The 18,345-nt window shown below is 39.1% G+C and overlaps 1 protein-coding gene across 1 annotated transcript in view; it reads left to right on the forward strand.

The window, feature by feature from the left end:
• Positions 1-18,345, forward strand: part of CA10 (carbonic anhydrase 10) — a 462,952-nt gene that overhangs the window by 69,966 nt on the left and 374,641 nt on the right. Inside the window, exon 2 of the mRNA XM_036999163.2 lies at positions 13,960-14,034. Within this exon, the coding sequence (XP_036855058.1) occupies positions 13,960-14,034 (75 nt within the window). The remainder of the gene's footprint in view (positions 1-13,959; positions 14,035-18,345) is intronic.

Raw genomic sequence — 18,345 nt, forward strand, 5'->3', positions numbered from 1 at the left:
TACTTTGTTTATAAGATGATCATAATTCATTACATTCAGTATCATAATACTACACCTCATTCCAGTAGCCCTTCTCTCTGTATAGAACAGGAGTTGGAGGAAGCAGTGAGGGGTTATGTTGAATATTTGCTCATGGGGAAAAGTTACTCAGGGAAGGGGGAACCCTTACCCTGCTGAACTCAGTCTTGAGTACCTTCAGTAAGCTTACTTCCTTGAAATTGGTCTCTTTTCATCTAACATTTAAGAAAAGATATATGAGTCATCGGGTTTCTAGTAATTGTCTCTTTTCTGTGGTCAAGTAAATTGGCTGTATTGACATATCAGCTGGCAAAATGGTGATGAGGAAAGCACGAGAAAGAGTGAGGGGCATAGAAGGGGAGGGAGAAGGTGCACATTCTTGATTTAGATTGGAGGATATGCAGACAAGATAAAATATTGGTCAATGTGTGGATGATCTGATAGGAATCTACGTGCCCTGCAAAGATTTCTTCAAAAGGGCAAAGGCAACATATGGCAAAGATTGCCATGTGTTGAGATGACCATATTATTCATCATCTAAACTGGGACATTTGAGAGCAAAAGAGGGTCCTATTTGTAGTTATATTGGGACAAGGGTAAATGGAATATCCTGGGCAAATTGGGAGTTATGGTCACCGTGGCTGTACATTCTACAAAGCATTTCTTCCTCTTCTTGGTCCATCTCAGGACTATGGTAAGCTTTCAAATTCTCTTCAAATGTTTCATTATGGAGTGTGAAGGATTCTGTAATACTTACCTTAGTTCTATCCAAACACTGTTATGTAATTTATAACTAGACAGTACTTCTGTGCCCTCCTTTACATTTGGCTGTATTCAGGAGATTGAGTTCCAGTCAATGAAATGTGGGCAGAAGTGATGAATATCATTTCTAGGCTTTTTCTGTGAAAACAACTTACAAGAGATAATCTCTGCTTTTTTCCTTTCTGGCCTTATATATATAGCATAATGGTTTGAATCCATATTTTGCACATAGCAGGCCCACAGGGCAGAAGGAACCTGGTCCCTGCCTTGGAGAGCTGTACAACAATCAGGAAAGCCAGTCTGGTATTTCGCATGTGAGAGAAATAAAGTTGTACTACACCATTGAGATTTTAGAGTTTACCTGTTAACAGCAGGTAAACTTGCATTATCATCACTAATATTATCTTAACTAGTACACTACATATACATTAGCATATATATCAAATATATGAAAGACATCTCTTTCTCACTGAATTGTGAGCATCTCCAAAATAGAAACCTAGAATAGTATATCAACTACAGTGAGTACTTTCTGTTTTGTTTTTTGGATTGGATTGAATGGAATCATACTGAATTGTATAGAAATGAAATAAATTATACATAAAATTGTAAGAAACCTCAGAGATGATAAAGCTTTCTTCCAGCTGGAGCAAACATGGAAAGTTTCAAGGACAAGGTTGTCTTTGAGCTAATAATTGAAGAACGTATTTACTTTGAATATGTAGAGAAGAAAATGATGTTACAGGAAAAATAAATAGTATGAGCATTTGACATATAAACAAGAGCAGATAGTTCAGTCTGGCTGGAACAGTTAATGAAAAACAAATTTCTTCATTTTACTTCATTAATATTTATTGGGCTTCTATTCTGGAAGGAGGAGAAACCCATGAAGAGATAATCTAAGAAAATAGTTATCTCATGGGTACAGAGAAAAGACCCCCAAAGGAGACTAGTGTGAGTTTTAGAAAATGCATAAATCAACCATACCACATAGGGCATTCACTGGAAACCTTACCAGGACACTTGCCTATTATTGTGTAACCAATAAGGAGCCATTGAAGTTATTGAGATGAGATTTGAATGATGATCAGTGAATTTGGACATTGTTTTTTAAATAGTTGGAAGTCACTAAAGAATTTTGAAAGATGTAAGCAAAACATTGCTTTGGAAGGAGGAATCAATAGTGGGGGAGGTGAGGGACAGCAGTGAGCCTGGGGATGAGAAGTCCTATTATCAGGCAGTTGTATTGTCCATTTAAGTAATAACTGAGGGCTGGGGTCTAGGCACTGTAAGTGTATAGGAAAGAATGGTTTAGACAGTGGATTACAACAGAGCTAGAATCAATGTCTTGTCTTAATTCCTTGAGTATTGGAGATGGGTATGTATCAGTGGGGATTAGTTTCAGCTGTGAGTGAATAGAAAATACCAAATAAGTTGGAGGCTTATTTCTCACTTCTAAATATGGGAAGTACAGGAATTGTACCTCTTTCTATCTTGTTACTGGAAGTGAAGCTTTTGCTTTATGGTTCAAGATGGCTACTTGAGATCTTGCCATCACATGCACATTCCAACCTGCTGGAAGCAGTGAAAAGACCAGTTGCATATCCCTTGAGCACTTCCTGGATGTCCCACACTGAGATCTCATTGGCCAGAACTTAGTCACATGTCCACACCCAGCTATACAGGAGGTAGGAAAAGGTTATCTTTATTCTGAGAAGTCACATGCTTACTAAAAAACAGGGCTTTCTTGTTAAGGGAGAAGAGGAGAATGTATACTGGGAGATGTTTAATACTGTCTTTGCATAGGGACAAAAATTGTTGTGATCATGAGGTTCGGGAAAACAGCAAGACCCTAATTAGTGGGCTGTTGAAAAGGTTGGATAGAACTGGAATTAAAAATCTGGGTGAGGAATATAAGTGTTGACTTATCCTCATTGAAATAGTAGCTGAGATAGAGTAATCAAGTCTCTCCAGTTAGAACTTCCCAGATAATTCAAGTTCCAAACTTGACTTTCGTCTTTGTTATTCAAATAGTGAAACTCTAGTTTGGCTTGTCTGGACAGCCCAGATACTCTCATCATTCGCCAGCTCCACCACTTATAAAGTATGTGACAGCACCTGTCATGTAGTGCGTGATCAGCAAATACTGAGTGGATCAGGGTCTGTAAGAAGGACAAAAATGTGTTGAGCTGATGGTATATGAAAAAAATTAATGAGTCAAACTACCATGGCCTTTTCCCAAGGTTTGCATCTGGCCTTATATCCCACTGTGGTTAATTGATTACAATGGTTATATGCTTTCCCTGGTTACAATGGTTATCAGCTTCCTTGGGCTTGGTCTTTGTCCAGGCTTTGTCCCAGCAAATAGTACAGCTACAGCTTCCCTGCATGAGTTCCCTGAATCAATTGTTTTCCTGCTTCAGGTCTCATGTTCTGTTCCCACAGGTTCCTTGGTGACTGTACTTGCAAATATCATGAGTGTCCTCAAGGGCTCCTGAACTCTTCCTACGTCAGGCAGCACTGTACTCTTCCTCCCATGAATTGGCTTAGGATTTAGAGGAAGGAGTATGCAGATTGATTCTTCAGGCCACGAATTATTATTATTTATTAATATCAACCAGATTCAAGTAAACTTATACCATAGCTTCTGGTTTCTTTTTCTGAGCATTTTCTATTGTTTCCTTTTGCCAGATTGCCTTTCTGCCTCTAATTGCACCACTCCCTTCCCCCCAATACCTCCACCACTAACATAAATAATAAAGGTAATGGGTGTCATTTATTTAGCACAAGGTATTGTCTTATATACATGTTTAATATTTGTGACAGGATGGTTATTCCCAATTGGCAGGTAAAGACACTGAGACATTTTATGCTTTCCTTTTCAACTCAGCACTTAAGAGATAAAATAATTTGCCCAAAATGACACAATATCTAATAGTAAATTTGTGATTCAACTCCAGGCTGCTGTATATTTTCCATCATTTCATGCTTCTTTCCCAAAGATACCAACAATTCTGTTTGTTTCCTTTCTTTTTGTATGACTTAGCCTTGCAGAATTCAAGCTTAACAGAGAGATGAGATTTTAGTCTCATTCAAAGCTACTAATTGTGATTGAAACTTCAGTATGAAATCCACAATTGACTTCTTGATTTTAGTAGTTATTAACAGTTTATTGACTATAGTTTAAAAATGGATTCATTGTATCAGAACTTTTTGGTAGTCTGAATACAGTGCGCGCACACACATACGCACACACACACACACTCCTTACAGCTGTGATTTGTGGGAAGCAGGGGAACCTGGGCTTGGAATTGAACTTTTGGGGTCTGAAGTTTCATCATCTGTTTTAGAACAGGAACAGACCCTACTAGAAGTAGATCTGTAATATTTATGGAAAATACATTTGTGCCTGATTCCAAGATGATAAATAATAGTTTAAAAATATGGAGTACAAAATGTACCCTTGCCTTAATGAAATGCCCTTCACATGAATTTGTGATTAAAGAGAATCATTCCTTAGATGTAGTTATAGCACTTCTTGATTACCTGTTTGTCAGGAATCAGAATTACTTTTAAATGGATGCCTTGGTCTATCATTGTTTATTTGTCTACAGGTGACTCCAATATTGTCCTTTAAAAATAATCATATTCCTATGGCAATACAAATTTCTATAAGTATTTTTCAAAGTAACAAATAACTTACACCTTGTCCTTTAACCCTGATTTTGGCATGCTATGCTAAAGTAGGATTCTTAAAATTGGGGGGCAGAGGAAGCTCTGGACTTAAAAAAGTTAATTGCAATATTCAGATAGCCAAATGGCCAATACGAAGGGATAATTGGGAAATTATGACATGTCTGCTAAAAGAACTATTATGTGCACATTAAAAATAATAATGGGGAAACTAAGTCAGGAAGCAATGTTTGATGAAAATAGCAGAAAGTGAAATTATAGCTACACTCTTACATAGATTAGAGAGAACCTTTTTATCTCTTTTCTTTTGCATTCTACATTTGTTATTTTTTGAGTTACACTGTCCTGAAAAATTAAGGACTATTTATTATTAAACTTATTTTAGGGAAAATGTGTAGAGGTGACCTATTCCTATAAAACTTGTGAATAACATTTTTAAATGGAGCTTTACATGTTTTTTCCCCTTCCTAGACTTATTAAACAAATGTTCATTTAACACTGTGCCCAGTACACCTATTATTTATGTTGCTTTATAGTAGACGAGGCCCATTTACCAACTGAGATGCTTTTATGTTAGTTAGGGAAATAGGGCTATAGGTGTAATATAATAATTTCTTCATGTAAGTATATGAAGAAATTGTTGCAGCCATGAGAAAACTAAGGGAATGGCAACTAAATGTAATGTGGGATCCTAGATGGGATTCTGGAGCATAAAGAGGACATTAGGTTAAACACATAGGAAACATAAATAAAGTATGGAATTTAGTTACTAACAATGTATTAGTACTGGCTCATTGATTGTGACAAATGAACTGATGAAGAATTTGATAATAAAGGAAATGAGTATATATGAGAAGTTTCTGTGCTAGCTTTGTAATTTACCTATGAATCTAAAACTATTCTAAAATTAAATATATATTTACAGATAAGTATTATATATTAGAGAGAAATTTATATATCTGCATGTATGTATATATAGAAAGAAAGTAAATAAACAAAAAGACATGACACCAGACAAATGTTTTCCCTCCCTTTTCTTTTTTTCTGTCCAATCTTAGTAGCCTCTCTCAATCTTATTTTGGATTTTCCTCTTCTATTCAATACCTCTAAATATTGAACTTCCAAAAGCTCTATTCTGTGCCCTTTTGGTGTCTCTATTTTCTCATTCTCCTTGGTGACCTCTTCTAAAGTCACAGTTTTAAATACCATTGATGTGTCAAAGAGTTACAAACATGTATCCCATTTGGACCTCTCCTCAGACCTACTTGACCTCTGCCTGTGAATGCTCACTATTCTTCTCAAGTGGGGCTCTTAACTCCCTTACCTGTTCTAAAGCTGTTTCTCCCCCAAGGTCCCTTGTCATCGAAATAACTGTCAACATCTAGTCACTAAGGCCAAAAAAGGTAAGGGTTTTCTTTTGTCTTTACCTTCCCTCATCCAAATTATCAGCATTCCTACCCACTCTACCTCTAAAACATGTGCCCATCCATTTGTATTTTCACCAACGCTATCCTCGTTGAAGCCACCATCACCTTTTTCCTGACTACCACCGAAATCGTCGGGCCTCCTCCTGAACCTCTCTCCCAGGCATCTACCATGGTTCACCCATAGTGGCTGCTTTTCAGTTTCTTGAAAAAGCCAGACTCCTTCCTGATTTCTTAGGGTCTTTGAATCCACCTGAAACACTCTTGCTGTTAATCATCATGAGGCCCGTCTTTTTTGTTATTTAATAATCTCAGATTGTCATAATCGCAAAGGCCATCACTGTCACACAATCTAATGCATCCTTCCAGTCTTTCTGTTACCTCACCCTCTTTAATTATATACTGCAGAGCATTTTTCTCTAATATTCTCCTTATAGTTTAATTCAGTTGTTTGCTTTTTTTCTGTGTCCCTCCAGTGTTATGTAAGTTCTTGGAAGACAGGAACTTTGTGTTCTCCATGCTCAGAACACTGCCTGACAATCATAGGTAATACATTTTTGGTAAATTAATGAGAAAAGAGGAATAGACACTAAAGTTCTGAAGTTCAGGAAAGTGAGGGATTCCAGTGGCCTGAAATGGTCAGAAGTTTCTTGAAAGGAGTGGAGACTGGTAGGGCTTTGGGAATTGAATAAGACCAATCAACTTCTTTATCAAAGAAGTAGATAAAGAAGGAATTCCAGAAAGGGGGAAAAAAATGGCTAAAGTGAAGATGTGAAGAGAGCAATAAACATGATATACTTGGGGACAGCAAGTACAACAGGAATGTGGAGATTATGAGAAAGGAGATCAGCTTGAGCGCTAAATCCAAATGGCAGAGATTCCAGAAGATCAGGCTGAGAACCATCCTTGGTAGGGGAATTCTTCTTGTTGATTTTCAACTCCAGCTACATTGAGCCTCTTACCCATGATCTCATTCTAAGCCTTTTAGTCATACAGGCTGTTCCACCACCGTGTTTTCCTTTCTGTATTTCCCAGTGCAAATAAAATTTGGACATCAGCTTGCTTGAGTCTGGCCAAATGTCCAAGGAGATTCTCAGATGTATATGTTTTCTGTGCTTGGAGAAGTCACTGTCACCCAGTTAGCTAGTGCAACCTGTGAGGGACTGAGAGTTGTGTCTGGTTTCTGTGGTAAGTATGGGTCTCATGGGTGGAGGAATAGAAATGACTTTCATCCTTGTCTCACATCTTGGGAAAGATTAAAGAATGGCAGAGATATAAATACTTTCTGAGATGGCATTTCCCCCCACTATACTTTTAAATGCAACATACTGAGCCAAATAAAAGAGTTTGCTTTGGCTTTGACTTTCCCAGGCAGAGTGTCAGCTCCTGGGGCTCTTCCATCTGTCAAGCGAGCATGTAGCCTGTCAACCAACTTGGAAACGCTTTTATCCACATTCCCATTGACCACAAATCCAGGCAAAAGTCTCCTAAGGGCCATTCGAGCTGGACTGCAATCTTGTATAATGTACAGCTTCACTGCAGCATTTTTCATGCATTCATCCAGCTTTTACTGAGCACCTCTTGTGTACCCCAAATTTTGCATAAATAGTGGGATTTCAAAAGAAAACACATTCCCTGGTCTTAAGAAAGTTGCAATTTATTGTGAAAGAATGATATGGAAACAGGTAAGCTTGGGGCACTATCTAAATGCTAAAATGTAGGATAACATCCGATCAAGGGCGCACAAAGGAGGGAGAGACCAACCCAACGGGGTGAAAGTCAAACGCTTGGGGCAGAACCTTACCTGGCAGGCCGGGTGGGTGCCGTGCAGTGGGGTAGAATGGTCATTTACCTTTCGTGATCCTGCCCTTCTCAACGTTCCTGCTTCCCATGCAGGGAGCAAAATAGACCAAGAAAGGGAAAATATTCCTGAGGATAGGGGATCTAAGACTTTGCCTCCTGCATCCAACGGTAGCAGGACTTTCCGTCTTCCAACATCTGGTGCTCTCCGGCTCTAATAGGTTGGGGGCTTCTCTTTCCTGGAGTTCCCTCCTCAGGCAGAGAAAAGGAGTTTCTTAAGGAAACTACTATTCAGGGCTCCTGATACCACATTAAAACTAAGTAACCACAGTAGCACCTGCACTCTAACTGCCTCTCCTATATATTTGGCCCCAGCTTTGCTTGTCAAAGATCACCTGACACAAATAATTGTACTGACCCGGGGTTTGGAAGCACATTCTTGCAGTCTGTGTGCTTACAGTTTGGTGCATTCTCACTGATGGTGGAGCTTTCTTAAGCATTCTCCCTTCCCCTGCTGGGTCTCTGTGAGGGCTCCTCCTGCTTGCACCATTTCCTTCCCCACCACTCCAGGGTGCTTTTATTGGCTGCTTATAAGTTTTGGTTTCCACAGAGTCAAAAGACCGCTACAATTTCCACGTAGAAATGTTCCACAATTGTGCTTTCTGTGCATCTGAGTTGTTACTTAACTCTGTCTTGCAGATAATAATAGGAATCAATATATATATAATATATAGATGTTTGTATATGTAATATATATATGTGTAATACATATAATGGTTAAGTAAGGATCTCATAGGGTGAGAGAATTAGCATGTGAAAATACAATTACTTTATCTATGGAACAGGTGAGATTCCTGAGAGTTATCCAGAAATGTGTTTTATAGACTTGTGGGAGGAATGAACAGGTTCCAGGAATCAGTCAGTTCCCTTATGAAAAGTTTGAAATACCCAGCATGTGATGTGAGCAGTGTTTATAATCAGCCTCTCCAGCTTGGATGGTTTAGCCCAGTGGAAATGGGGTGGGGAGGAGGCCTTATTTTTTTTTAAGTAGACTCTGGTGACAGTTTCAGAAAGTTTGGAATACATTTAGTGTTACATATGCTTTCTATAGTACTTATTAATCAGATACCATTTACATGTAATTGGAAACTCCTATATTTCCAAATTCTCTCTGATTTTCTCTTGACAGTAGCTCACTTCTAAACATTTGAGTAGGGAAGCTGAACTAAATAACAAAAATCCTTTCTAGATCTAAGGGATCTGCAAATTGCTGTTCACAGCAGGTCAAATCCAGCCCTCTGTCTGTGTTTGTAAATATAATTGGCACACAGCCACACCCATTAATTTCTATATTGTGCTCAGCTCCATTTGTGTTACAGTGACAGGGATAAGTGGTTGGAACAGGGACAGTATGGCCTTCAAAGCCTACAATATTTATAGAAGAAGCCTACTAACTCCTGTTCTAAGATAGGCATCCCTTCTCTGGGCCTCAGTTTCCTTTTATGTCCAAGAATAGATGGTAGCAGTGAACTCTGTATCTCTTTCCAAATCCTGGGATTCTGCATTTTCTTTTGAAACTCTCAAGTTCTCAAACTGCCACAATGAAAAAAGGAAAAGAAGACTGAAATATGTTTTCTTTACTATCAAGAGAGGAGGCCTTGTTATGTATATCTTCTCATCTGGTACAGCTTTTACTGTCAACACAATTTTTTTTTATTAGACACCTGGATTTTTCCCAGGGGCTGGTTGCACATAAAGTAAAGAAATCCCGAGTTCCACAGGCAAGGAGAAACCAGGAATGCTGCAAAAGATAAGGCTGCTTTCTGTCCACCTGTTTGCTCTGAGGAAATCTCAGTCGGCTCTACACTCACTGGAAATTGGATGTAAACAGCAACAAGATGACTACTGAGGATCTGTCTGGGAGGTGTTAAAATGGACAGCCAGAACTTCCCTCGGTGCTCCACCACAAATAAGCTGTTGGTATATTGTAGTGGAATTTTAAATGAGCTGCCTTTTAAATGTGCTGTCCTATCTTTCCAAATTGCCAAACAGTAGGTGGCCAGACTAGGCATATAAGGGCATTGGGAAACATATTACATAAAATGCCTTCATTTTCTTAACCACTAGCCTTCAGGTGTCATATTAGATCATTGGTAGACCTCCAATGGGCCCTGGCATGCTGATTGATTTTTGCAGGGTGAATTGGGGTCCTTCACAATGCTTGTCAGAGAAAGCGAACAGAAGCTCTGTGGTTTGATCATGGTAACAAATTTTATTCAGATGGTCTGATTGTCTGGCCACCTGCTGAAAATCCTATGTACTTCCCCTTCTGAATAGATAGGGTGATAGAGAAGCAAGGATTGGAGGTGGGGAGAGGGAAAAATGTTTTTGCAACTTTCTGGATGGAATAGAGGCTTTAGGTGATAATTTTGTCAATTGCAACACTCTTAATTAGCCAGGAGCTTCTACTTTTTAAATGGCATTTCTTAAACTGATGCTTAAGTCAGACAGATAGGTCTTATAGGTGTGTGTGTATGTGTCTATGTATAAGAGTGTGCCTACAAGAGAGAAGAAAGAGAATATATGAAAGTATTTAAAAATCTGAAAACTTGTCATTTTACTCAGGATTGTATTAGAATTAGCTTTCCCTTTGTGCCATCCTAAGAGCGAGCATCTTTGCTTTACTTTTGCTCCTCGTTTTATCCTTTGATGGAAGTGACAGTTTCTTAAGGACATATGGTCAAATGGCAAGAAAAAGTAGAAAGAAAATATTTGAATGTATAATGGGATAGCAAGGGGACTCAACACTACAATTCAGACATATAGAGAAAGATGTCTCTTTTATCTATTTACTAAAACATTCCCTCTGATTAATGTTCAACTTTTTACCCTATCTCCTTTAGCACATATAAATAATGCTATAAATATTCCCTTTGTGTCAGCAGTCACCAAGAGGGGTGTCACTGTTCCTGGGGGATTGTTTTAGAAAGGAGTGGGCAACTTAAGATGGTTTTAATGAAAGAGGTTGCAGTTGGCAACAACTGAGGGGGGTGGAGAATATGTGTGTATTGTGTTAGACAGTTCTGAACAGTGATAAATTGTCCCATGTCCCAGTAGACGTTCAAGTGAATGAAAAACTGTTTTATTTATCTGAGCCTACAGACTCCATTTTGCATATAAACACAAGGTATCTCTTCATAGTTTTAATATACCCTGTTTTTAAGCAATACAAATACTGTGTAAGTCAAAGGAAGGTGGTGCTTTATTTTGTTTCAAACTTTGCCAAGAGTTGTTTACTATTTTAGAACATCACACCACTGAGAGCAATGCCTGCCATTTGTGGAGTCTGGAATCACCAATACAATACAACCACATTGTTTGTACCTGTTTCAGTCAAATATCTAATGTCTTTATTTTATCTTCTAGTACATCATATCCAAGTATTTACTCATTGAAATAGATAATATTTTATTATAAATTATGTTCTTTGCCTTTTCCTTTATATTAAAGTTAAAGGATTATATTGATCATATTGATTGTTGAAATTACTTGTGTAAATTAGCAGTCAGCAAACTTGTTCTATAAAGAGCCAGATAGGGAACATTTTAGGCCGTGTTGACCAAATGTCTGTCTTGCAGTTATTCAGCTGTGCTACTGCAGTGAGAAAGCAGCTATAGATAATACCTAAATAAATGAACATGGCTGTGTTCTAATGAAACTTTACTTATGGCCCCTGGTATTTGCATTTCATATAATTTTCACATGTCACAAGATACTATTTTTTTCAGCTATTTAAAAATAAAGCTATTGTCAACATTTGAGCAGTACAAAAACAGCCAATGGACCATCTTTGGCTAGCAGATTATATTTTCACAATCCCTCTGGTAGTGCATCATGGTTAAACATCTATACATTGAAATATATATTATTATAAATTATGTTTCTCTTATTTCTCTTTTATATTATAGTTTAAGCACATGTTGGTTTTTTAAATGAATGTATGCAAATACCGTAAGCAAAACTTTTGTAATGCAACTTGATAAAAAATTTTAATATAAAGCAAAAGCTTTTGAGTGCTATGTAGGTGTTCAATTGTGATGATGAAGTATATGCAAGAAAGTGTGACTTTCACAACAACTGGCTCTGAGAATAGTGAGAATACTCTATTTATGGTTTAAATTGTTCAGTAACAGGCAACAATCTTGACTGGATAATTTGGTGAGTTTTGATAAAGCTTAGAAATTCCTGTCTTTGATAAGGAAAAACAGTCCTGGCTTAACTTTGATACAAAACTCTTAGGTGATGTCCGTAGTTCTGGGCTTTCAGAAATGTGTATCTTTCCATGCTAGGCACATGCTCCATGTCCAGCAGACCTAGATTTAAGTTTACTGAAATATCAGAGTTGTTTTTTTTTTATCAGTAGGATGTAGTGTCCATGAATTTTATTTAATTATTTCAAGGTGAGTAGTGCACAGTGTTTATTTCAGGAAAGGGCCACTGGATCTTAGGTAACATTTGATCTCGCAGATTTCTAAGCCTTTTGGATTCCCCTCGTGCTCCTGTGATGACCCTCCAGTGACTTGGGAGGGAGGATGCGGGGGTCATGCAAAGTCTAGGCCAAGAGGAAGAATCAGAATCATTCTGAACTCTACAGAAATGTCCTTTGTCTACCTACTTGGTGAATTTTGCAACCACACAACTCTTGATCTGGTTTCTCGATTTGACCAAGCCTAAAAGTCTCTTGGCTGACATAGCTCCTTGTCTTTCCCAGCTGCAAATAATCTGGAGTCTCAGTTAACCATTTCTCTAGGCTCCCTGGCTAGTCAAAACCTCTCCAGCCTCTGCTTTGAGGTCCCTTCCCCTGTCCAAGAAGAGATGAACTGGCTTTCAACTCAGCCACCACAAGAATCTCTCTCAAGGGCTGTGGGAATATCTGAGCTCTGTCCATTCCACAAGAGAAGTCAGAATACTGGGGAATCCAGTGCACTTAGAAGCATCCATGCCCTAGATCTGTTCTGGGCAACTTGAAAGGTGTTATCTTTCCAGAATCTTAAATTCCAGAGTTCTTTGTCTCTCTTTTATTTGTTTCTGAAGTCCCTGAATCCCACTGTCAGCTCCAGAATATGTGGGGTTCTCTTCTACTCATACTGTGTCATAAACCCTCCATCATAGAGCTGCAAGCCTCAGGGGTCTCAATGTCATAAAGAGAAAAAGTATCTTCTCTATTCTATAGAAAGATACCTGGAGATAAGCAATTTAAACTCATATAGAAGCTAAAAGAATTTAGCAAATCCTCTCTCTAGACACAGCTTTGCTTTCCAACCCATTTTGTTGGTCCATTCTCTTTAACCCAAAATGAGCCTGAAGAAAGAGTCTGGAAAATAAACTAAAGGTTTAACATTTGCTGAATACTGGCCTAATTACAAGTTCGGTTGAAATTACCTTATTTTTCTCCAATGTGACTGAGAGCTGAAATATGAAAGCAGTTTAATTAGTAAAGGGATCTACAGAAGTTTATGTGTCACCTGTGCTTTGGAGTGTATATGCATGTGCAATGGAACTACCCCGGTCCACCCATCAGCTGTCATAAATGTCAAGGATTGTCCTGAGGTCATGTCCATTGTGATCTCACAGGTCCCTATAGTAAGTCCCGATTTCTTGAGCTTTCCACCCTTTCACTCTCAGATGTCCAAAGTCCTCCCTGCGATTAATTATTTTCTAGTTTTCATTTTCCTGGGCCCCCAGGAAAGCTGACTGATTACACAGTCCCTCTTCTAGCTTAGCCTTTTCTTTTTCATCAGACTCACTATCTGTCCATCCCTAAAGATTCCACGTACTTGTTGGGTTCTTGCCTGGCTCGTGGATGGGGTCAACCTCCTCTTCTCAATTCCAGCAGAGAGGGTATATCTGTGTGTGTGTGTGTGTGTGTGTGTGTGTGTGTGTGTGTGTGTGTGTGTTTAGGGGCAGGTACACAGGAGAGTCAGAGGTAAAGACAAATGACAGGGAAATTCAAATAGGCTGAAATGCATGATTACTATTCCTTTTCAATCGAAATACTATTTTTTATAAAGCTCATGACAATATATTTACAGATTAATAATCTATTTGGGAGAATAATCTATTGGGAAATCGCTCTTGCATTTTGTAATGTGACTTTTGGGTAGAAAAGGATTATTTTATGTGTAATCATCCTTCTTACTTGGCCAGGACACAATGCTTCTCTTCAATCACCTTAATCTCTTTTCCTTGTTTTTTTCTTTAGCTCAACAGAATTCACCAAAAATCCATGAAGGCTGGTGGGCGTACAAGGAGGTGGTCCAGGGAAGCTTTGTTCCAGGTGAATACCCATTTATTTTTACTTTATTTTTAAGAAAAGAATTTGAAAAATTGTATCATTTGCAGTATTTTGCATTTGCCACATGGTAAGGACTGTATTGTAAAAGGGAGTGTCATGTGACTTACATGTTGGATGAGTATTCCATCCAGAGAAAGTTTATTAGGGAGTGGCAGTTTAACCAAGGCCACATTTTCCCATCTGAGCCAACATCCCAAAGTCCTTTCATCTGGATGGCTCTGTCTGGGAGAGGGCGGTGGAAGATTGAGGGTTGAAGTTCTGTCTGCTAGAATTTGGTTAAGTGAGAAGAGTCATTTTTTAACATTAATAAAACAGAAGTCTAGAAAGGCTGACCGTGACCGTGGCAACGAGGCTTGCTGGGATGCATGCTGTCACTGATGTCACTTCAGTACCTTCCATGGTCAGGACTTAACAGATTGGACCAAGCACCAGCTAAAAATAACAGGCAAAGTGGATGCTGTCAGCATGCGGGGAGAGAACTGAAGGCAGGCTAGAGCCAGAAACAATCCATGACTAGTTCAGAAGAAAAACGGCAAGGAGGGTCCTCATTCTCCCCCACTTCTCTCCCTTTTTTTCCACAAATTAATCATTTTTAATGGAATATAGTTGATATATAATATTATATTGGTTTTAGTTGTACAACATCACTATTCAGCAACCATATGCATTACTAAATGTTCACCACGGTAAGTGTAGTTACCATCTGTTAACATACAAAGATATTACAATATCATTGACTGTATTTCCTCTGCTGTACTGTCACCCCCATGACTAATGGACTTTACAAGTGCATGTAATCCTAATCGTGGTCCTCATCCTCATCCTGCTGCATCAAGCATTTAGTGGGCAGGGGTGGCAGGGAGGCAAGAGAAAGGGCAAAAATGTTAAAGGAAAGGCAGGGGAGACATTTCAAAGTATTTTTAACTGCTTAGCTGTGAGGATAAGAAATAAAGCTCTCAAGAAGAGCCAATGTGGGGTCCCTACTCAGGCACTGAGAACAGAGGACTCCCATATCACCCAAGGTCTTTGTAGTTTGTGGCAGGTAGAAAGAACATGTCCAGGTCACCTGGACAATTCTTGGATGTTACATCTGTTCCTCTGCTTCTAGAATTCATTGTATCAGCTGTGCAGAACTAAACACATTCCTAAACCTCTATGAGCATCACTTGTCTCACTCACTTTGTGGGACCATAGGAAGAAATCAGGCACAATGAGGGAGAGTGGGTGACCCAGGAAAAAACCAGCTGATTGCCAAATAGCTTCATAAGTTGACATTATTAACTTCATAAGTTTACTTGGTACATTTATTCCTTGGCCCAGTGGGCATAGAAACCAGACTTGATTAAATCACCCAGAAATGATCAAGTTTCTGATAATAATCTTATGACAACTTATTTGACACAAGCTAAGTTCATATGGCATGATACAGATACATGGCATTTTATACTTGCAAGGGTGGACATCTTTTTCCAATGGTTAGAGTACTTACATTTTTTCTACGAATCTGCTTCTCATGTTCAAGATATCCAAGAAATTACATTTGTAATTATATTCTTGTGCTTTGTGATTATGAAATTAGAGCTAAAAAGGGCATTCCCTCCAGGTTATAATGAGTCTTCCTAAACTAATAATATTCTCTGTAGTGACTGAAGTGCTCATGGGTAATATTGGATAGGCACTGCAAAATTTTTAGTGTTTTCCTCTGTTCACACATTCCTCTTCTTTACATGGGTTCAGGGTGTTGTTTTAATTTAGTTTTTGGCTTTTGCTTTTAAGACAACCACAGGAAGAAGTTTTATCTTTATGTGTTGATTTGAGAGTTTAACTTTCTCTCATTTTGAGCTTTACATCAGATAATATGTATAAAACCTGCTACATGTGTGGGCAGCCTTAAGGTGTGGAGGGCCAAGTGTGAACTCTGCAGTCATGCAGACCTGGAGTGGAGTCTGGGTCCTCTGCCTTCCTCCCGATGGTGCTGTTAGCACGTTGCCTACCTGTATGCAACTCCCAGGGTCTCCATCTCTCACATAGAGATAAGGATCCAAGCCACCTCATGAACGTTTATGAAGACAGAATTACATAATGCAGATAAGGTGCTTTATGGTAATGTCCAGTGCATGGTGTGAGTCACTATATGCCCGTTGTCATAGGTATAACTTGTTATTTTATCACACTGAAAGACAAAATTCAACCAAGTAAATTTGAAGATCTGAGTGGCTTTCTTAAATGATTCATGAATCAGTCAGCATCCCCCTAGCAAGCTGAGAGATGCCCCAAGGAGTTATACAAAATGGAAGGATTATATAGGAAGGAGAATGGGGCAATAATTTTTTAGCAAAATAGGATTATTTCAGTCCAGGTCACTTTCCCTTAGGGGAAAGAGCAGGGGGTCTTATTGAGGGGGTGCCTCTTCTTGGGGGGGACCATCCCCCAAGTGCTGTTAGCACCAGATTACCTCATGGTGCTGACTGGAAAATCCCTGACTGGCCAGTTAAGACTACATTTCTGGGGGAGATTGAAAATGCATTTACATTGGGTATTAAGCCTGTGTTTGATGGCTTTGCTTAATGTGAGTGACTCCATTTGGGTCCTGTTTTGTCTTTTTGCCAATCAGTAACAGTGTAATAGAATATTTGATACTTTTCTGTTTGAGAAAAGGCAGAGAACTATAAACTGGAAAATGTAACAATGCAAGTAAGGGTCTCTCATGGTGCTCAGAACATGGGAGGTGCTTAGTAAATGTTCCTGGAATTTATAAGCTCCATGGCTCTCTCCACAGTGGCCAACTGAGGGGTGACTTTATCATCCTCTGGGTTTAGCAGTCCTGATACCTTTTGGCTTCTTGGTGAAGACTTGGTAAAGATGATTTCCCTTCCTAAACTTTGGGGGAACTGCACCCAGTTAAAAAAGATGAGTCACGAAAACTTTTGAATTTCGTAGTTGCACTTGAGGCTACAACAGATGATAGACTCCAGATGATCTCCTTTTTCTGAGTTGGTACTTAGGGCAAACAATGGACCCTTATTTCTTGTTATCATTACTGAGTATAAGTTTAAGAGGGTTCTTTACTTTGTCACTGGGATATTTTTCAGGTTATGAATGTGTGAAAAAGAAGAGAACTTGGAATGACTAGACTATATAGCCAAGATTTATTGTCCCTTAAGTTCTTTCCAAGAGTATCTAGAAATAATTGCCAGTTGGAATATTATTTCCAACCTCCAGGGTGGGTTGGAAGGGGAATATGTTCCCAGCCCAGGTCAAAGAACCTTTGAAGCTGTAATCAGTAAAAGAGAAAAATAAACTGGGAGAAATCTATTTATTGCGTACAAACAATTGACAACTTCTGCTCATGTATGTCTCTCGTGACCCTACTGCAAAAGGAACCCACCAAACCTCTCTGGTCCAGGTGTGCCCTCACTCCCCACCCCACTTGTAATCACCTATTGATATGGAGATGGACTACTTCTCTCTACCCCTTAGTAACACTTATTGATATGGAGATGCACTAAGGCCAGATGACAGATTCTGGAACTATTGCAATTTTACCACAACCCACCCCTCGAGAAATCTCGCCTCACAATCTACTCACTCCCCATCTTCCACAATGGCCCCTGTGTGAGAAAACTGGAGCTAATAACTCCAGTTTTATTAACAGACTAATAACATACAAAAACAACATCAAAAAAATCATGATAATCCTCAAGCCAGAGAATTCAGATAGGTTCAAAGTCCTATGCAGATTAAGTCCACAGCTCACCCCATTCCATAGGAGGCCAGTCACTGAATGGGTAGGGAGTTCAGTGCACTCATCACATGGGAGCTGCAGCCAGGGGGCAGGTGTAGGCCATAGGAACTGTAGAAAAAAATTAACTTAAGGGCAATAAGATACATGTTTTAATGACACCAGCTAGGCAAATCTTGTCCATCAGGTAGGATGCATGCAAGAGATTGGTCCTGTGATAGGACAGTGGCAGGAATGGGATCTCATCCTGGGCTAATATACCAGACCTTCACCCACCTCCTCGTGGGAGTTACAGATGTGTCAATATATAGGGCTACAGGAGGTACATGCACTGGCTCTAAAGATAAAACTTCCCTGTAAGATACTCTTACCTCCCAGCCTTTTTTGGTATACTACCATGATCTTTGCAGGCCATTCTGCTGTTACTACAGAAACACACAGGAGGCCAGCTTCTAGGCTTTTTCCTCAAGGTGCCAGAAGGGCCAGTCATCGCTCATCCACATGTCAGAATGTCTAGGGCCACATCCGCTCAACAGTCTCCAGGGCTTAAT

The sequence above is a fragment of the Manis javanica genome, chromosome 4, assembly GCF_040802235.1.
Source record: "Manis javanica isolate MJ-LG chromosome 4, MJ_LKY, whole genome shotgun sequence".
Lineage (NCBI taxonomy): Eukaryota > Metazoa > Chordata > Mammalia > Pholidota > Manidae > Manis > Manis javanica.